At 42.4% G+C, this 22,501-nt stretch overlaps 1 protein-coding gene across 2 annotated transcripts in view; it reads left to right on the top strand.

Annotated features, from left to right (window-relative positions):
* Window positions 1-1,448: 1,448 nt before the first annotated feature.
* The window catches only part of LOC148025457 (uncharacterized), a 32,842-nt gene continuing 11,789 nt past the window's right edge, over window positions 1,449-22,501 (top strand). For both annotated transcript variants that reach the window (XM_087692589.1, XM_087692588.1), the window contains exon 1: window positions 1,449-1,639. In XM_087692589.1, coding sequence (XP_087548715.1) covers window positions 1,478-1,639 — 162 coding nt within the window. In that variant the 5' untranslated portion in view covers window positions 1,449-1,477. The remainder of the gene's footprint in view (window positions 1,640-22,501) is intronic.

Below are 22,501 nucleotides of genomic sequence, written 5' to 3'. Positions count from 1 at the left end.
TAGGTGGTGAGAGCAAACATGCGAGTGCTAGCAAATTGAATTATTATTGGCTTTGCTAGTAGGCCTTTTGTTCTTTGATTCAAGTATATATGCAAAGTGTGCACATTATATGATAAAGAATTTGTATGCCATATACATGGTAGAGAGAAACCTATAGGTGTATCAATTGGTAAGTTACTAGTTCTAGCACACCCCTATTATGCATACATGCATGCATATGCCCACATGCATATACACAATGTTGGGAGAACTTTGCATCAATGGTTTATAAGTGATTGGCCCTATTATTTCCTTAGGTGGAAAGGGCATATTACATTACATTTCTTGGTGGCATACATATTTGAGATAACGAATGTCTTGTGACTCTCCATCATTGCATTTACAAACCCCAACCTTGAGATGTAGGGTATTAGGGCCCTTTGTCCTATTTACTAGATCATCTACCACACACACAGAATGTATCCAATCCAAATTGATTTTAGACTAGAAGTTATCTAGATTCAAGGGGGGATTCTATTAGAGGGGGATTGCGTTTTTGAGAAAAGTGGAGATCATACATGACATAATGATGTTTAAAAGAAAAGAATGCATGAGATGAGTATAGCTCATCTCCTCTTATTTTTTGTGAGCCTCTCTCATAAATGTAAAGCAAACAAGGCGTAACCTCACGAGTTTCACAAATTGTGCAACACTTGATTAGAGGACTTGGCTAACATTGGCCAACTAGTGTATTGTATACATTATAGAAAACTTCCATGATAAAAAAAGATGCATAATGTTACTTTTTCATTTTCACATTTGATTATTTTTGGACTTATGAAAATCTTTAAAACCTCTTTTCCAGCCCTAGGCCATATTGAAATTTCGGCTTGTTTTTGCTAGAAGACATATTTAAACAAACATTGAGTGATTTGCATTTGATCATTTTACAACCATTAACAATAGGATATGATATGCCACTTTCAACTTGTGAATTGTAGTAACTCATGTTAGGGATCGGTAGTGCTTAAAAAGGGTGAAGGCGCTTCGCACTGGGACTCGATGGGCAGGTGTGTTTGTGGGTGGGTGTATTGCATGGGGCAGTCACGGAAGGTTTTGCAAGGGGGGGACTCTGCATGTGCCACGTGGTAGCCCCCCACAAAACCTTGTGTTAATATGTACTTCGGTTAATATGTACAGGCGCTTCGCGCCTAGACTCAGCCCGACTTTGCGCCGGGATGGGCGCGATTTTTGCGGGCGGGGGCTGGTGTTGGACATGCAGCACCCGCCCCCGCGTTCTCTTTTTTTATTGTGGGGAGATGGGGGCTGCCACGTGGCACCTGCCCCCACCTCTCGTTAACTAATAGTAAAGATGTTATGTATGTAATGTAATGTCGTAATAATGTAATGTAATGTAATTTATGTATAGAATAGGCGTATAGATAGATGTATAGATGTATAAAAGAATAGAAGATTCTTGTAATAGCATAGTGCGCTGATGGCCTCCACGAACGAAGCCCCTTCGGCATCGTCTTCGTCGTGCAGGAAACACAAGCAATCTAGCGGCTCTTTCATTGAAGAAGTCAGGAGCCACATTGATGAGTTCCTTCATGCTTCCATGGAGGAGCATCGGTCGTGCTTAAAGAACACCCTTCAGAAGGTCCTCCCTCTCTCCTTGTTATTATTCATTGTTCTCACAACGTTTCTGGACCATTCTAGCACACAGCTGGTCGCATTTCTCTCACTACTTTTCCTCGCTGAATGCTTCTTTGTGCCCCGACTGTTGTCGGAATATAGCTTTAGTTTTATCCGTCGAAGGCCTCCGCTAGCTTGGCGAAGGAAATTTTCTGATCAATCAGCCAATTTTTGTCTGTGACAGTGGCATTTCCTCTCTCTGCATAATCTTCTGTAGAATGGATTTTATTTCTTGAGCCTCACACAATGTGTTCAGGAGTTGTTCCATGTGGTAGTTTGCTACTATTCTTTCACAAATGTAATTTTTTTATTTTTTCATGAAAAGAAATTTCTATCACCTCGGCGAAAAGCCTGCGGTAAAATACAAAGTACAAGGAACTTTCAGAAATGTAACTTAAACTAGTTTTTCCTATATTTTCAGAAGGCGTGTGTTTTGAAATTTGAAGTTTTTATATGGTTTGTTGGCAGTTGCGTCTCTTTCTCAGATCCTGTGCACTGTTGTAATGTGCCTGGGAAAATTTAGCCATCTCACATTTTGCATGCTCTCACAAGAGTAAGATGCAAGTTGTAGTTGACTTTGTGCACAACATGCGGGAAATGTGAATGATTCCAAAGGAAATCATCAAAATAGCCCAGGACTGTGCTACGTTTATGTTAACCAGAACTGTACACATAGAACCAGAACCATACTCTTGTACAGCTCCAAGAGGGAATGTGGATATACTTTGAAAGTCCCGAAGGACTCTACCTTCAAGGGCCGAGAAGATTCCAATTCAATGACTTTTAGCAAGTGTCATAATAGTTGAGATTACGAAGAAGATTAATAGCGTGTCTTAACCTTTGGACATCCAAATTCACATGATGTTTCACTTGAGTTGTTTGAAAGAATGATTGGGGCAAGGTGAATTGTCATGATCGAGAGAGTCCCACTAGTGAAGGATATTGCTTGTTACATTCCATTTGAACTCAAATTGGTTCTCGATATAGGACTAAGTGATCTTGTCGAATCGTTTATCTTGAGTATCAAGTTAAGTGGAAAAATCGCCCAAAGGCAAAGGCAACTTGAGGCTGGTATATCTATTGAAAAGTTGCTTTGTGCACTTCGTCCTTGAGGATATTGTTATCACAACTCTATAGAAACAGAATTTGTATCCTTTTTCATTAATTTGTCTATATAATGATTTATTAAATTTATTTCCTTTGCATTAATTAGATATAAAAAAAAGTGCATTGGAGCTGGCCACTGATGAGTGGTCACAAGTTATGGTGGACCCACGTGGTGGGTTAGAGAAAAGATAGTTCACACTTCCACCTATATGGCCCGATTGGGCGCCTGTGATCAGAACTCACGCATATCAGGGTTAGACTCGCACACAGAAAAGATTGATGCCTTGAAGTGTGGGCTAGATCCACCAGAACAGACAATTACAATCAACAAGATGGCATGATCATGAAATGCTTGTATAATGTGCATGTGTGGACTGAAAGCTTGAAATGCACATCTCTTTGCATAGGAAAGTCACATGAAGATTTTGATACCGTTTTTGCGATGTACACGGAAAAAGCTTTCATATGACACCCATATTGGGGGGTCCCTAAATTTTAGGAGATCCCTAAATTTTAGGAGCCTTGAATTAGCCTAAAAATGCTAGTCCTAAAAAATAGGGATGTCATTTTAAAAATAGTAAGTTCTGTACTCTGACTGTGCTTACTAAATTTGGTTGTTTCTATTCTTGACAGTATTCAGCCCAAAAAGGAAGGCCATAGAGAAGAGACACTTTTGCCATACAAGTTTCCAAGTGTCCCACCACTTGTCACATCTCATGATATGTGGCTGGACACTTGTCTTGTGCTACTCCACTTTCCCCTTTTGTACTAGCTCTTCTCTCTCTTATAAATAAGAGCTCGTTTTTCTTCATTCAGCATCATTTTTCTTTGCTGTAAACTCATGTACAGCACCCAAAGATAGCCAGAAACTGGTCCCATCCATCCCATCATCATCCCCCACTTCTCCATTATCAAATTCCTCCATATTTCCTCTTCTATCACTGCTGTTTTACAGGACAGCAAGCCTGTAAAGTCATTACAGCACCTCCTTCTCAAGCTCTTTCTTCCATTTTAGCAACAAGAAGCAAGTCCTATCCATGTACTACTGTTCAATGATGGAGAAAGGCTGATTTCCTCTCTTTCTTCTCTCATACTGTAAAGAAATCAGTTCTTATCATTGCATAATAGATAATGCATGTGTGTTTGTACATCTTTGCATGATCTTGTGAGAGTGAGAATTACTTCTCCTCACTCTCAGGTTGATTGTAACTGAGCTCTTCCCTAAGGGACTTGGGTTGAGCAGAAATACATTCCTTCGGGGGGGAGGGATTGCCCATCTTCAACTCTCAATCTTGTCTCCATTACTTTTACATTTTCATGGCTGTAATTTTGTGAGTAATTTTCATTTTCAGCTTTAAGTGTTCATTTTCTTTTATATTAAATCTCGAAAACAAGCGAATATCATAATTGTTAAGTATACTACGTTGTTCGGGGCGTTTACAATTGTTGAGGACAATAATCATTTGTAAAGGGGGAAGTATTATTTCCTTGGATGTTAGGACGGATATGAATAGCATTGGCCACACCCGTGGGTCATAAAGTGACTTAGTACGAATGTACTAGAGGTACTTTAGGCTAGGACAATTGAGTTCTATTCAAAGGATGTAAGGCTTATTTTTGCACATCATTGTGTGATCACTTCTTTTGGACGTCCAATGGCCAATATATGATTGTGTGGGCTAGTGGTACGGGATGCCACCTCTTGGATGTGATCTTGGCTTGGTACAGTTGTCAACCTAGGTTGAGGGTGAGCCCCTTATGTGTCTCATGTGCAAATTGGATCTAGGGGGATGTTTCACTAATCCTCAACTGGTTGGTGGCGATGCAACGATGATAGGAGCTCCATTCTTAAACTAAGCATCGATGGGGACCAATATGCAAGGCTATCCAACCCGTGCATATCTAGCCCCTTCAATTACTCAATTGGCCACACAACTTACTCACATATCAATGCCTAGTATACCATGCTACACCTTTCCGACATGCATCATATATACGACAAATACCTTCTTTGGGGCAAACATGTACTTTGGTGTCACCAATGACCAATGACCATGTCATGCAGTTTGATGTCACGTATCACGCCTAGTCAACGGCAAGCCTAGTCCATTCCATCCAACTATCCAATGCCTCACACATTTTCCCATTCTTTTGCTATAGCTAAGCATCTCTTTAGTGACAAGGCTCACTCCGGTTGGGTCCAACTTCACAACTTGGCTTGATTTAATGTGACATGTTGTGTATTCTTAGGACTTGTGGTACTTATTCCGGGGCTAGAATTCCAACTAATCCCTAGTGGTCCTCATATAAGGTAGTTCACTCTTGGGAGTAGAAATACCACAACTATCGTTGAGCTCATGTGGGGTCTCATGCTCGAGTTTCAATCACAATTACATATTCTCGTCCTTACATTTGACCATTGGCCACATTTAGTTGACCATTGTGTACCTCAAGATAGTACCCAATGTATCAACCTTGACCATGAGCTCCAAGTTTCATGAATTTGAATGCCAACTAGTATAGTATGCCAAGTGGTTTGATTAGGTTCATAAGGAATCCCATTTTTCAACTTCAAAGTGGGCCCTTGTTTCCACCCCTTGAAAGAGGAAGCAAGGGAACAAGAATGGGAAGAATAACAATAAGACTTGAGGATACTAGTGAGGAGCAAAGTAAAAGAAAAATATTGCAAAGAACATTGCAAAGAACACAAGAATTCAAGAAGAATATGTTAGCCTACCTATGTTAGTCTTGTTAACCTAGATTAGCCTACCTCTGTTAGTCTTGTCAGCCTGGATGTGAGCTTCTATCACAATCTGACGAAGACATAGGAGCTCTGGCAGTTTAGGTGCATTTTCTTTATTTGTTGGCTTCCTATGTGCATTTCTAGGCCAGTTTCTGCTTTCCACAATTTGTCTTCACTTGTTGGACATTGTCATTGCCATTTGGGACTTTTTCGAGGCCTCTCCTATTTTTTTGGCATTTTCCTCTTCAATGACCAGCATTTATGGCCCCTTCAGGAGCAGGTCAGCCAATGTTTCGGTTTTTTGGCTATTTATAGCCGCACCTCCCCTGGGAGACACACACACTCTTTAGTCTTTAGTCTTTTGTTTGTAGGTGCACACTCTGACTCTCCATGCTTGGTATTGCCATCGTCATCAGCTTGACTTGGTGCTCTCACTCATGCTTTGGGTTGCGTGCAGAGTCTAAGCAATCAATTGGCCTTTACCCGCTTTGATAGAGATGGAAAATGCCCCAAATTCAAATATTCGTTGGTTCCTCCACTTGAATAGGCTAAAAACAGCTTCAGCCCTGTTGAATCCAAGTCTTGGAGTTTCCAATTTTTGGCACGCTTCTCGAGGTTGCTACTACACCCTAATGCAGATTAGGATTTACAGCAGGGAAATCTGAAATTTCTTAGCCTCTGGTGATCTCAATGCTGCAATCTTTGGAGCAAGGTTGTAGAAAGATTGGGAGATGAGAGAGAATGTTGAGGAGAGAGAAAATTCAGACTTTCTTCACGAAGAACTAAAGAAAATCAGTCATTTATTGCTGCTGCCCTGTCTCAATAGCCTGTAGATGCTTTTACCTGCTGTTGATTGGTTTTCTCCTGCCCCTGACTGCCTCAGAAGGTCCTCCAATGGTTGCAAATCAGACCAGTAGCATCTCCTCTCTCTCTTCTAAGCTGAAAACACTAAAAATACCTCTCTAGTCTTTAAAGACTTTTTTCTGTCTTACATGGGCATTTTTGACAAGTGGCAGCCTTCCCAAATGGTTTTTCTAGCATTATTCATAATTAAATATTATTTTTCAGTCTTTAAATACTAAAATTGAATCTAATAATTATTTTGGTATCTTGAAAAATAATCTAACTAGCCAATAATTAAATTGGCTCTGCAACTTCCATTCTCGAGTGTTTGTGCGCCATCTTTGACCATCAGATTGGCGTTAGGTATCATTAAACGCCACTTCTTTAGTGTCACCAAATTGACACTTATGGCTAAATGTATGACCTAGACCAACAATTGGTACCAGATACCACCAAGTACGTGTGCAGTATAACTTATAGTAACTTTTGCCTTTGACATCGCGTGATTTTCTCGGGTCTCGGGCTCGTAAATTTACTCTAACCCTAGTCACACCTCACATGTGCAACATTTACTTAACCATGTGATTAAAAATTAATCCACATGTTAAGTGAGGTTTCAAAAGTACATGTCCTCATAACAGTGACCTTGTTGAGACACATCGGGCGGCTCTAGTTTTTTGTGTTTTGTAGCAAACACAAATTTGTATTTTGTAGGTGGTAGTTTTTTGGCTTGGGTGATAGCTTTCTGGCATAGACGATAGCTTCTTGGTGCAAGCGACCCCCTTCTAGTGGCATGACTAAGAGGAGGAGCTTCTTTCGAGATACTTATGAAGAGAGATGTGATTATCACGATTACAGTCAGTGAGAGGAGTCTCCCCTTGGTACTCGTTCCCCTTCTATTCATCTATCACAGAAGGCTCTGACCTTAGTGAAGATGCCATCCTTGATACCCTCGATGTAGGGTGTTTGTCTTACCTTCATTACCCAAAGAAAACACACTCAATGGTTCCAACTATTTCGTTGTGGTTGTATAAGGTGGAGTGCATACTCGATACCTTTGATGTTTGGGCTTTTGTTTCTGATTCTATCCCTTGTTCGAAGGAGGATCCAACAGATGGGAGTTCTATGGATTGAGCAACCTTGTAGAATTGGTCCCACTCTCGAGCTCGGTCCCTTCTCTTTATGAGTTTGCATGATTCTGTCCTTGTGTATATTCGTAGATTGATGACCCGCGGAGAAAGTGTGGCAGAAGCTTGCGTCTTTGTATAAGCACAAGATGTTTGCCCATAAGATTTCCCTTGAGAAAAAGTTGCGGATGCTCAGTCTTGATGACTCCTTCTCTTTGAAGTAGCACATCACAAAGATGGAGGACATGAGGTGTGAGCTTGTCTCTCTTGGTCGGATGATATCCTTTGAAGACATGGCTATGATACTTTTGACTTGGTTGCCATCTCCTTAGTTCGATGTCTTCTATACTAACCTTATCACATTGAGGACTTGCAAGACACTCTTATGGGAGGAGCTTTTAGTGCTTGTCTTGGAGCATGACGAGCGACTTAGAGAGGTTGGGGCTAGTGGTTTTGGCTCCACCAAGGCATTTACTGCAGATATAGGTGGAGGGAAGAAGAACAAGGCGTGGCCGAAGACAAGAAGCAGGAGGACAAGAAAGATGAGGAGGCCCAAGTGCCCACAGTGTGGGAAGGGCACTCATCCCAAGGAGAAGTGTTGACAAAAGTACCCCCATTTGAAGCCAAAGGAGAAGGATTCAAAGGATACAAAGCTGCCTCTGCGATGACAGAGTTTGTCTTTGTATATGTATTTGCCGAAGAGAATATAGCTCTTGCTTCTTCCACTTAGGAGAAGCCTTGGCTTGTTGACAGTGGGGCCTCTTCTCACATGATCTGAGCCATCAGCATTGGTGACAATTCTACTGTTTCTATTCGAGGAGTGGAGATTATTTCTTTATTATTGGACAGCCAATCTTCTTTAGTGAAAGTTCTCTATGTATCGGATTTAGGTTTTAACCTTTTGTTTGTTCATGGTCTTACACGGCTTGGTCTCCACGTGGTGTTTACAAAGGATGTGGTGATAGTGAAGGATGTTTCTATAGGTGCCGTTTTTTGGACAGGATCTCAAGAGAGTGGGCTTTACACACTCACAGCCTTAGCGGCAAGGTCTTCCCACGAGCTTGGGCTGCTTTGGCATGCTTGTTATGGTCATCTAAATTTTGACGCTATATGACAAGCTTCTCAAAAGAGGATGGTGGAAGGACTTCCTGATTTCCCTCCTATTCACACTTTGTGTCCTAGTTGTTTGAGGGGCAAGCAACATAGGCAACCTCATCCCTAGGTTGCTACTAGGAGGATTTCTACCCGGCTTGAGTTGGCTCATACCGACCTTTGCAAGCCTATGCGCACGACCTCCCTTGGGAAGGCCAAGTATTTGATGTTGATTATAGACGACTTTAGTTGTTATGTGTGGCCTTATTTTCTGGAGTACAAGAGCGAGGTGTACTCCCATTTCTGCGTATGGAAGGTGTTTGTGGAGACACTGACTACTTCCAAAGTTCGTGGTGCATGGGCAGAGCATGGTGGACAGTTTACTCCTAACCTCTTTTCTCAGTTTTGTAGGGATCACGGCATTCGGGTGGAGTATATCCATCCGAACACACCTTTGGAGAATGATGTGGCGGAGTATGCAAATTGGACCTTGCTAGAGATGGCCCTAGAGCATTGGGGTCTTTCTCGTACCCTTTGGGGTGAGGTGGTGGCTACCGCAGTTTACATCTGCAATTGTTCCGTGACTTCTGTGTTATAGGACATGACTCCCTATGAAGCTTTCTTTGGTTGAAAGCCCTTTGTGACTCACTTCCACATCTTTGGATGTGATGCGTTTGTCCATGTGGACAAGAAGAAGAGGAAGACAAAGCTTGACTCAAAGTTCAGGAAGCTCATTTTCGTGGGTTATAACACTATCACGAAGGGCTATCAACTCTATGACCGCGGACACGCAAGCTTGAGGTGAGCTTGGATGTGATCTTTGACAAGGCTGCGGCCTTCGAGGATCCTATTGATTGCTCTCTTATAGGTGATTCTTCATCATCGACTGACTCTCCCCTACCCTCAGTTCCTCTCCTTCTAGGTTGCCTCTTAGTATCCCTTCTTTGTCTTTGGCTCCTCCCCCTCCTTCTCCACCCTCTACTTCGACTTTCCTACCACTTGTGATGGATACAACTACTTCTTCGTCCCATAGTTCCACCCCTTCAACCTCCCCTCCGGAGTCTTGTAGGGCTGATCAACCAATCAGAGGGGAAGCCGTCTTCACATGAGGAGGATTTACCTTCCTATACGTCCATGCAAATCAGCTTGCATACAGACCCAACGGAATAGTTTACATTGTGTCAACAATGCTCTTATGTCATAGTTTCTTCATGTCAATGAGCCTACCATAGTTGAGGAGGCTCTTGTACAATATATTTGGCGTCAGGCCATGCAGGAGAAGCTCGATTTTATTGAGCGTAATGAGACTTTGGAGGTAGTCTTGTGCCCTCCGAAGTGGAAGGTGATAGATGTGAAGTGGGTACCTTGCAAATGGTTCCTTGGACAAGCACAAAGCTAGGCTTGTAGCCAAGGGTTTTTCTTAGAGGGCAGGTTTGGACTATTTTGAGACTTTTGCACTTACGGCTCGAAAGTCTACTATTCGGGCTGTAACAAGCCTTCCTTCTCGGAGAGGGTGGTCATTCCCTGATTAAGCACTTAATTACAGCAATCAACAAATAAACATAAATTGAAATGTACAATTTACCTTAATAATCTTGGACATTGGACACCCTGTTGGCTCCAAAACTGGCACCCCTTTTGGTATTTCTTCACTTTGATTGCTAATGGAATGAGTACAAGCTAAGATTCCACAATCTCCTTTGCTGTTTGAAAAGCCTCTTGTTGTAATAACAATTAGCAATCAATTTGGGCCAATTGCCCACGACTTGCACAAATGGAACCACCAACTGGCCAAATGCTGCCCCCAATTTACAATGAATGGGCTGATAGTTGAATTCCCTGACAATTACACAAATTTCAAGTGTTGAATTTAGTGTACGATGCCTTCTCTTGTTGGCACAGGTCCTGAGGTGGCTGTTAAACCCTAATTTCTGTAGAAATTTAGGGTTTACAGTAGATATCTCTTTGTTGTCCACCAAATTTGGCCGAGATCTGATCCAAATGACTGAGAAAAGGTGAGAATGACTAAACACAAGCTAGAGAAGGTGAGAGAATGTGAGACGAGAGATTTTTGATTTTCATGCGAGGAAAGCTTGAAAGCTGATTGTTGCTTGTACCAGACAACATTTAATGCAGTTGCTAGTTGCTTAGGAGGCCCCAAATTGCTGTTGCCAGCCCCAATTTGCAGTCGTTAGCTTTTGGGAAGGCAAGATCTACTCTTGCCTACACCAATTTGGTCTTCTCTTGCCCTTGGCTACCTCAGATGGACCTCCAATGGTTGTAGATCAAACTAGTAGCATCTCTTTCCTCTCACTGAATCCCTCTCTCTAGTCCCCAAAAACTTTTTTCAGCCTTGCATGGGCATTTTTGCCAAGTGCCAACTTTCTAAATCCATTTTCCAACATTATCCATCCATTAAATTAATTTTCAAAATTCAATAATTCTAAAAGTTAATATCAGTCCTTCTATTTTTTCCAAAATTAAATGTGCCCATCCATAATTAAATTGGCTAGGCCACTTGCTCTGTTGATCCTTAGACTAGCCTTAGTTAACTAATTAATGCTAGTCCCTAGTGTCACCACTGACGCTTATTGGCCAAACAACTGTCCTAGGGTCAAATTTGATACCAATTGACCACCAAGACTTAGTTGGCATAACTTATCACAACTTTTGCCTTTGACACCCATTGCATCCTCGAGGTCCTTGGCCTATTACCATGAAATAACTGCCATGTGCATCACGTGCTAAACAACCTTGTACATTTGATTAATAACTTAATTAAATGTTATTGGCAAGATTAAAGCATCTTAAAATTTCACGTTCCCTTGAAAGACCTCTCCCTTAAAATCCCTACAATCGTCCTCGATTGTACTGCGCCGTGCCAAAGGAAAAGCATACTATACTAGAGTTTCCAAAAGGCATCACATTCACAACATTGGCCATTGTTGTCCAACTATGCTATATGCCCCAAACGTGCTGAAAATTTCCACCCAGCATATACATAACATAAAACTGAAAATTAGTCTAGAAACATTGCTAGAAACCCATTGGATGCATCCATAACTCATGTTTCTCAATTATTTTGACTCCACAATCATAGTAAAGCATATTTTCAGCATATACCATGGCTGAAACTGTCAACGACATTTACTAACATGTTGTTGTCCATGGAACCAGTTGTAAACCATTGAAAATTGAGCATAATCTGATCATAAACTGATCACTTGTTGATGTGAGAACTGATCACAAACTGCTGCAAATGTGACCCCAAATTGATCACAAACCGATTGCAAAAACTAAGAAGTGACTGGTGCAAAATTGATCCCAGAAGTAACCATAAATGGTTCTCAATTTGATAAAAAACTGAGCTAAAATTGATCAGAATTTGTGTCTCAAAACTAAGGCAAAAACTGTTGAGCTAAAACACGCTTTTCAGCCGAATAGCATTCTTAAACAGCCCCAAAAAACACTTAATTAATGAAAAACCCTAAAAAGGGGAGCGGTGCGAGAGAGTTTCAGTGGTCCCCCAAAAACCCTAATTCCTTGGGGCACCCTTTAACATCTATAAATAGACAGGCTGCCCCCATTCAGCCCATCTCATTTTTGTAGATTGCAGCTATCAGCACACACATACGTGGCAGTCCAACCCTTCGATTGCTACCTCTCTCTCTCTCTCTCAGTCCTTGCAGTGCCCTGGCACCTTCCTCCAGGCTGTTGCCCACTGTTTGGTGTCCTCCTACATGCTGCGTTTGGCCCTGTTCCTCATCGCCAACACCTCCACCCTCATTTGCACCCTGCGTTTGCAGCCTTTGGCTATAGGTGACAATTAGCAGCTCTCCTCCTCCATTAGGCGACCTGTCACTGTGTTTGGAGCTCTCCATCACTTGGCGGCAGTTAGCGACCATCTTCCTCCATGTGGCAGCTGCGTTTATAGCCTTCTGTTGGCATTTTCATCATCAAACATCATCCTTTGCAGTCGCCTACACTTTGGTGATCAGCGTTTGGTGTTCTTTCTCTCTCTTCATAGTTTGATTGGTGGTCACAGACTCGGGATCTGTCTTTGGTGGAGGTCACTCTCCGACACACTGCTCTGCCCTTGAGTATTTGTATACTCTTAAATTCATTTGTAGTATTCATTCACTTTAGAGTTGTGTTCTTCTCTCCCTTTCTCTGTTTGTGTTTGAGTTTTGAGTTTTTGCATTCAGGGTTTGAGTTTTGCTTTTTGTGTTTGTGTCTGTCTCTTTGTGTTTTTGTCGTGGTCGTACACTTTGTGTTTACTCAGTGCAAACCCTAGTAGTTTTCTTCACATGGTATCAGAGCCCATGCTCTTGTAGAGAGTATCTTGTGGATATTGTGGAGAGCTAGTCTTTGTGCGAGGTACACAATACAACTCGTAACTGAATCACAATGTCCCAGACACCTTCTTCTAGAGTTCTTAAGATGCCCTATTAGGCTTCTCCATCACCGAAGGCCCTGAGACGGCATTATGGACTCGGTGAGGAGGACAACACTCCACTTTCACCTTCACCTTCTTTTTCTACTTCTATTTCAGATTTCACTAACATGATAGAGGAGGACTTTGAGGAGTACTATCGCAACAAGTACGGTGATGTTTTCACCCCTCCTACCCTCCTACCAGTTTTACTACCACATTCGGACCACTTAGTGAGGCTGGCCATCTCTCCGATCACGGAGGATATACAGCATTCAGAATGTTTGACGATCCATCTTCATCATCTCAGCCATGTCCAATGTTAGGTTTGTACAATTCTTTTGAGTTGCATGAATCAAAACCCTCGCCTGTTTCTTCTTTTGAGGTATAGGATTTGGATGGCTTTGCATATGTGAACTTCAATAGAGGGGGCTTATGAAGCACATGGAATACATGTATATTTACAGCTTCTGTTTCATTTGAGCATGTAACACACACTTCACTTCCCTCCCATCCCACCCTCTTCTACCTCCACCCTTGATCATCTCTCTTTATCCTTTCAAAATCTTGGATTACACTCCATATCCGCTTCACACACACTAGGGGTTGGATCTTCCATCTCCGCTCCTAGCACCTTCTTCTTCTCTACCCCATTCTCTACCTCTTTGCACCATGGTACTTTGTTAGGGGGAATGCTACCCTTTAACATAGTCTCTCTCACCTTTCGGCAAATGAGCACACCCAAAGTACCTGGGATGGCTGTGATGGGCATCCCCCTCACTACTGCTAGATTCACCTTTCACATGCCCACTCAGACGCAGGGGTTTCCATCCTTAGCTTATGCCGCGTTTTCACACTCTCCTTGGGTTACACCTACGCAGAGATTCCCATCTTTTGCTCCACATGTTCTCATCCCACCTCCTTGGGTTACTCATGTGGCTACCATGCCCATGCCTAGTCAGCCGATCCCTAGCTATGGATTCACCTTGCACTCTGGGTAGGCACTCTGGGCCCCATTCCCAAGTGCACTCCCCTCCCTCATCTTACCCCCATTACACTTTTTCACACTACCCATCTCTGAGCACTACCACTCTTGTTGCAACGGCTAAGAATGCCTTCACCGATAGGACTCGTTTTAACGGGTTGAATTTCACCACTTGGTCGAATTTCATGCAACAAGTACTTGAGTCTCAGGGTCTTAGGAACCTCGTCATTGGTCCAGAGCCTATGCCGGACCCTCAACTAGCTCACCCTAACTACATCCGTCAGTGGAGAGCCCGCAATGCCACAGCCAATGTTGAGCTGATATAGGGATTGCTTCTTGAGTTTCACTCTTAGATACAACACTTCCCGCGTGCATCAGAGTGTTGGAGTCACCTTCTCAACCGCTATACGGCCCGAGATCGTACTCGGCGCATAAATCTCGACTTTGAGCTTCAAGAGTTCTGTATTAAGGAAGGGGATGATTTGAAAATCAAGCTGGTTGAATATAGGAGGTTACTCGCTGAGTTCGCCACTACTGGCTCTCCAAAGTCAGACGACGATGAGGTTACGTTCTTCTTGAATAAGTTGCCCGAAAAATACTTCAATTTCATTCAGTACATTTCACAGCCTTGATTGCCAACCTTCTACAAGTTTGAGTACCAATTCTTGTGTTATGCGAGGCTGCATGGTGAAGTCCCCAAGAAATCCTCATCACAGCCTTATTCAGAGCAGAGGGGGTTGGTTACCTCTTCTTCAGGAGGGAAAACCAATAGTGGCAGGAACTCGCAAGATGCAAAGGCAAGCCAATCAAAAGGTGACTCCTCTTCCTTAGATGGAACCAAAGAATCTAGACCTATCTGATAGCAATTTCTTAAGAAAAACTGGTTTTGCATACACTACCAGAGAGCAATCCATGTGGACAAGGAGTGTTGCTCTAAGGCCCAAGGTCTTCCACTTAAAAAGCCTCAGCAGACCGCTGCGACTGCATAGTCCAATGGGGCTACGCCTTCCTCTCCTGCTTCATCTGTTGCTTCAGTACTTGTTGCTGCTGCTGGACATGTGGCTCGAGCACAGCCTCAGCAGACAGTCTCTTTCACTACCCTTGAGGGACTGGCTGATTGATCTACAGGTTCTGATCACGTTGCACTTCATGCATCCATCTCACCTTCCTCTCCATCTCGTCAGGCGTTCCCTTGGCAGAGCCTTGCTACTGGCTGTACGTGATGGTGGACACCTTAGACTAGCATGTCTCTAGGTCCTTTAGGATACCCTAGGTCAGTCTAGCATTCATTTTTCACGCTCTTAGAGTCGGGCCCATAGGATTCATTGTCCTTAGCTTTTCCATTCTTATGTCTTCCGCTGCATTTACTCACACACATACACATTCATTGCATTGTCTTTTTAGTTAGATTTTCTCTCTGTTATGTTTTGCTTTGGAGTATCTCACCATTGATGCAACCGGTCTATGACTCACATAAAGCGGTAGTCCTTTCAATTAATACCTGGTCTTTTCACATACACACAAACAGAGACCTCAGTCCCTTGCTCACCGCCAGATTGGCCCCGAATTTCGGCCTCCTTTTCGGTATTTCTTTTTCAATTAAAAGATGGAAAATTACAAAAATAACATGTCTTGTGAATAGTTGGCTTTCATCTTTTCTGAGTAAATTTCAGCTGCATAAGGACAGTACAACATATCCAAAACAACATCCCAAGTAGAAAAACACTTTCTGTGAGCATAACTCAATAATTCAAGTGTAGAATTGCAATGTGCAGAACTCTGTATTTACTGTTTTTCACCTGTTTCTTGACTTGTTCTCAGCCTTATTCCATTTTAAATTTGTTCCATACCAGTTGGACTACAAATCCTTTGATCTAGGCTTCATTTCAACAGTAAAATAGTCCCACAAACAACACTAAATTAGAGTTGAAAACCCTGTTCCTGTGTGGTGTGGTCATCACTTTCTTCAGTTCCTGCACTGGAGAAGCAATTAGTTGCTTCTGAACTTGGACAATGAGGCTCTTGCCTTAGCAAAAGTGCAAAGAAAATATAGAATTGTACATTCGATGGAATCAACCTATCATGTAGAGCATTTCCTTTGAGAATAGAGAGAGAGTTGACCAGAGGGAGCAAGCTCTACCTCCATACATGAGTTAGAGATGAAAAAGTACTCTCCATAGCTGATATACTTGCAACAATTTGCTCTCGGCCCCTGAAAACTTCACATTTAGATCTACCTCTCCTGCCTATTACATTTTTTTAAAATGCCCTCTCTCTCTCTCTCTTTTGAGAATTTATGCTCAAATTATGACACATGGCATATATGAAACAATTTTTCCGTTTAAACCTTTTGGTTTAAATTTCTCCATGATTGGTGCAAAATTTGACCTTGGCATAGACGAGATAATTAATCCTTGTGCAAAAATGACAATAATGAGGCGAACAGATTCTGGGGTCCAAAAATAGTAACTTCCTAAATTTTAGGGATGATAACCCTTGCATTCCTCAAGTTGTCCTAAGCAGCTTATATCATTGCAACCACATCAAAAAGTGTAATGCGGCTCAGTTACGGTGTCTTTTATTCTGTGAGTATTCTCACATGTGCATCTTCTGTCTTGGCCAGGCTCATTGTCGTGCACCATCTCCAGTGGCTAAGCACACAGTCCCAAACCATTGGCATTCTATTCTTTAGTGCCCATTCAATTTGGTCCTAAGGCCTAGACAAACCATTAGTTCAATTTGTCCCAATGGCTGCCTCTTTTGGCCATGCAAAGATCTTGGCTTAATCCAAGAGAACTTTGGGGGTACAAAGCAACAACTAAAGGAAAGAAAAATAAAATATTTATATAAGTAAATAAGGAAAGCAACTGCAAAAAGTATCACAACCTGGTGACATACCCCCCTCTTGAAAGAAGCAAGCGACCTCGATCGCATGCCACACATACTAATGGATGACACATGACAATAACAAGATTCTCCATGTTATTAGTGCCATCGCATGTATCACTTGCTAACAGATGACATGGGGCGATGGTAGGAGTTTCCCCACTATCATTTGTGCCATTGCAAGTTCAAGTCTCACATAGGTGGAGGATCACATCGTGTATCCAACTATGGTTACTAGGAGTCTTTCTAATATACAGGTTTCCGGATGCAACTGTAATATTTCAGCTCGAAATATTAAAGAACTTTGATCACCGCACGCCCGTGCAAAAGCTGTGCAAAGTCATCTCCCGCGTCGATTAATTTCGGTGGCTAAGTGTTCCATCCGCGCACAATGTTAAAATCCGGCTCCATGTCATGCAAAAGAGGCCGGGGCTTGAAGACCGCAAAGCCGCATGAGAACACCCTTCTTGGAAAAAGGGGCAATTGGATAATGGGTAAGATTAAGGCAATTTTTTATAATAATTACCCCCTCCCCTCAGCCGATGCATGGCAGGGGGAGAGAGAGTGTGAGAGGAAGGCGTAGTGGTGGAGTGCATGGAGAGAAGGGGGAAATCATGCAAGTGCCACGGGGGTGGTTATTCCCCCCCCTCCCACTCAAAGGCTATATAACCTTCCCCTTAAGCTTCGGGGGAGGCACAAGGGGAGAAGGAATTAGGAAAAAACGCCGTGCTGCCTGTCCAAAGGGCTGCCGCCATCGCCATCGCCATCGCCAATTCCGCTACGCAGTCTGCCTGCAGCCGCACTGCTGCCGCCCACTCCATCGCCATCAACATCACCTCCATAATCATCCTCTTCGTCGTCGTCCTTCCCTCCTTCCCAATCATTCCCCTCCACGTCACGTTCTGTGACAGAAGAATAAGAAGCTTCTAAAGGCAAGCTTCCATAAGCCTTGTGCATACGGCTTATCCCCGGGATTTAAAAACCCAAGCCTCCAAGGCCCTGATCTCGCGCAGGAGAGGAAGACTCGCGGACTGTGAGTCTCCAGGACGCGCGAGTAACCCGAGGAAAGCTGCTGCAATAAAAAAATACGTAGCATAAATGGCCCGAAAACAAAAGATGCAAGGCGCACGCGCGGAAGTCTCGAACCCAAGTCTACGCGTGGATATTCCTACAAGTCCTCATGCCCAGGTTCTATGAGTTTAATTTCACATAAAAGAAATGCATTAGGCTCGTTTAACTCCATGGGAAGAATGCATTTACGCTTGTCTCTAATTCATGTAGTAAAGATAAAATACATTTGGGAAATTATCTCCTTGAATGATTTACAAGAGTTAGTGCATATCGTGCAATTGGGTTGCTTGCATTTCCAAGTTGCAAATCCCAAGCACATATTGCTTAGGTTTAAAAGATGAAATTGTTTAAATGCATCTTTGATTGGCCGTGGAAAAGAACAAGCATATATTGCATTTAGGCAATAACTTCCTTGTTGTGATTTGCATGAGAAAATCGTTAACATCCGTTAGATGTTGTCTAAAGAATTGCATGGCATGAAAATGAAACCACGGACTTGCATGTTGCATGCAAAGATGCTTGTAGAATGGATTAAGTCAACAATAGTCTTATGATATTCGTCATGCATGAACTTCATTTATCAAAATTGTATCTAGAAAAGATTGCATGTCATATTAAAGCTTGAAATTCAACTGCATTAAACGAAAGGTTGTAGGCAAAGCTCTTGATGTAAATCCATGTAGGTTTTACGCAAGTTATTTTCCAAATTGTCAATCATCATGATTTTAGCAAGGAAAAATAGTAGTTATTGCAAACCTTATAGTTGCATAGAAGTAATGAATCGCATATTTGCACATAATATGATGTCTTGCAACTATTTACACCTTTAGAACAAATTTAGCATGTCTAAGAAAAGATCGTTTCTTGTCGCACGACAAGTAGACCAATTTAGCCAAATCACTTGTAATGCTATGACCCTCAAGGGATGCCTAGTATCGCACTTGGGATGCCAAGTCAAGACTTTCCAATCCTAAAGGATCCTACCCACATTCACGGAATGGTTGGGTTAAGTGGATGCCCATACAACAATAATCTAGGGTTTTTACCTAAGGATCGAATGACCTAATACTAGACTTCTAATTGAGTTTAGAAGCCCTAGACCAAGCGTTGTAACCTAGTAAGGTTAGGGTTGGGTTGGGTAAGAAGGACTCCCAAACTCTACCTCTTGACTAAACGTATTTCTTGACCAAGGTATGCCGATTGATGGGAAAGATGGTCCCACAAGTCAGATGCGACTTCGATGTAACAAGTTGCAATGTCACATGGTTTTGTGTTAAATCACAAAGAAGAGTTGCCACTCCTTAGAACAAGGTTGGTAGGTTCTAGTGTAGGTCTAACTTGCAAGAGGACGAGAAATCCTGCTACTGAGTTGCCAAGTTAGGGTAACGAGCATTGGACAAACCAAGTTAAAGCGACGGGGATTGCCCAGGATTTACTGTCTTAACTTAAGGAACCTAAGGCGTTTGCTAATTTGGGTTGACAGGGTATAAATCCTAACCCAAGGATAAAAGGGTAAACAAATAAACCCTTGGGGGATCTTGCCAAGTCGCAATTGATCCCGGATCGGATGCTGGACGCATTCGGAGAAGAGTATTTACACCTTAGCAGTTGGCCAAATAAACGACCACTGGATTGATTGTGTTTGTACAGTTAGGAGTACTGTTTGTACTTCTTTGCTTAAGGAATCTAAGGCTGGAAAATAATTAATTGCTTCAGGTTGAAGGCTTGGAGGGAGAGGCAGCATCAATTACCCCCGACTGTCTGCTTGACCCTAACCAAGGGGGTTGTTAGCCGCGTCAAGAACGTGGACTGAACCTGCTGCGAGAGGTCTCTCCGTTGGGTGCTACTTGGAGTAGGAGGACGCTTGGGTGCCATGGGGGGCTTTGGCCGTAAATCCCTTGCCTTTCGGGTCCTGCACAAAAGGCCGACGTGACTCGGGATTGGATCTCGAGGCCCGCATACTAGTCTATGGGCGGAAACTTGGATTAGTAATCCCTGAGGATTGCTGGATTACCTTCGGGCGGATTATGGATTAGCCTACGGGCTGGATTATTATGATGTATTCCAAAGACTGATTAATAAGATAACTTGTTGAAAAGGAACTTGTTTGACACTGTTTTTCTATGTCTGTGCTAAGATTACATGAAGGAACCGGTGACTAATTGGCTAATTAAGGAAGCTGTTTTATGCGTGTCCAACTAAATGTGGTAGGTAATTAGACAACTAAAACAACCCTGAGGAAAGTGGGGTGGATGTGGCCATGGGTCCGTCCTACAGATGGGTAGTCCCGGTTGGTCGGAAACTTTTCTCGAAGGAAATGAACAGCAAGGAACGTTGACCTAGAGTCTAGGTTACTAGAATTCCGATTTATGCTGTTTTAGGGGAACGGAATGAGACTATGCCTTATGGACAGAGAGATCGAGCTTTGCATCCCTCTCGTTTCCCATTCTTCTTGAACTAAGTGCAGTATGAATCCGCTTCGACCCTGACGTTTCTGCGTAAAGTAGTTCGCCTGGGGTTCGACGCTACCTACCATTCTAGGAATTTGACCACTAGAAGAACCCTGATTCAGGTCGGTCCTAAGTGGGAACGGCCGGAATGCTTTTGCTTCGTGGCAGACTTGGGAGGACCTAGATCGCAAACCCTGTGACATTCCGTGGGAGTGCCGGGCGGCGCTTTCTAGACTCTCTTCGCGATGGGCTGCTAAGACGTGTCTTGTAAGCGAATAGGTAGACATGTTACAGCAACATAGGGCGATAGTAAGTATCCCCAAACTATTAGTGTCACAACATGTATAATCATTCAACTGAAGTGTAACAAATGCAACTTCAAAGCACCGAGATTTCATTCAATGATACACATGTTAATGCTAAGTGTAACCCATCATTTGTCTGCAATGAGCAAACTGCTCTATTGGAAGTCCTTTCACGAGAAGATCTGTAGGATTATTATTTGTATGTACCTTCACAAGCTCAATGCTTTTGCTATCAAGTATATCTTTGATAAAGTGATACTTCACCTATATGTGCTTCGTCTTTGCATGAAAGACAGGATTCCATGCTAGCATGATAGTACTTTGACTATCATAGTGGAGGACAGGAGTCTTAGTAATACCAAGCTCTCCCACTAGATGTGAAAACTATAAAGCTTTCTTGTATGCCTCAGTGGCAGCCACATACTTTGCCTTTGTAGTAGACAATGCATATACTTTTGTAGCACGGAGATCCAAGAAATTGCTCCCCTTGTGAAGGTGAATGCATTACCCTGAAGTAGACTTCTTGCAGTCAGCATGACCAACATAGTCTGCATCCGTAAAGCCAACAACATATGCTTTTTGCTTTCCAAAGTAGATGCACACATCCTTTGTGTCCTTAAGATATCTCATGATACCTTTCAATGCTTTCCAATGCTTTCTACCAGGATGTGTCATATACCTGCTAACCACTCCCACCGCAAATGCTATGTTAGGACGTGTAGCAACCATAGCATACATTAAACTACCTATAGCTGAAGCATATGGGATCTTGGCCATTTAAGACTTTTCATCATCTGATGTAGGGCTGTCCTTTGCATTGAGTTTCACATATGGAGGTAATGGTACATCAATTGCTTTCCCCTTTTTCATATTGAGACGCTGCAAAATCTTGGATACATGCTCTTGCTGTGAAAGATAAAGAAGACCTTTCGATGTGTCCGTGAGTATACACATGCCAAGAGTATGATTTGCTTTACTAAGATCTGTCATATCAAAGCTACTATGTAGGTTCTGCTTCAATGTGTCTAACGCATGAACATCCCTACCATCCACATGCAAAATCAGTATAATAAGGCTGCCATCTGCTGTCTTCTTGGTATACAAGCAGTGATCCACTTTGACTTCTTTTAAAACCTTGAGATTGCATGAATGTATCAAACTTATGATACCATTCACGCGGTGCTTGTTTCAGTCCATACAAGCTTTTGTTAAGTTTACATACCATCTTTTCTTACCCCTTAGCTACAAAATCTTCTGGCTGTTGCATATATAGGTCATATGTAGATCACTATGTAAGAAAACAGTCTTTACATTCATCTGTATGAGTTTCATATCCTCACATGCAACCAAACCTAATATGGTTTGCAAAGTAGTCATTTTGACTACATGAGAAAAGATCTCATCAAAGTCAATCCCATGTTTTTGTTTGTACCCTTTGGCAACCAGCCATGCTTTGTACTTTGGCAAGGAACCAGAGGTGACCTTTATTTTGTAAACCCATTTGCATGGTAGGATTTTCTATCCCTTGGGCAAATGCACCAAATCCCAAGTACCATTCTTCTTTAGAGATTCCATCTCTGATAGCATAGCTTTATACAATTTCTTGTTGTCCTTTTTGTCCATTGCTTCCTTTAAGCATGACGGTTTACCACAATGTTTCAACGTGACATAATCAGCGACATGATTCACACCAAGAACAAACCTATTTGGTTGTTTGGTATTTCTGGTTGACCTATGGATCTAATGATCAGTGTTTGCTGGGTATTTATCTTGCAAATTTGCATTA

Source organism: Lygodium microphyllum, chromosome 14, assembly GCF_053477565.2.
Source record: "Lygodium microphyllum isolate KBCC chromosome 14, Lygodium_microphyllum_v1.1.10, whole genome shotgun sequence".
Classification (NCBI taxonomy): Eukaryota; Viridiplantae; Streptophyta; class Polypodiopsida; order Schizaeales; family Lygodiaceae; genus Lygodium; species Lygodium microphyllum.
The sequence above is the reverse complement of the archived record's forward strand: the minus strand, read 5'-3'. Positions and strand labels throughout refer to the sequence as shown.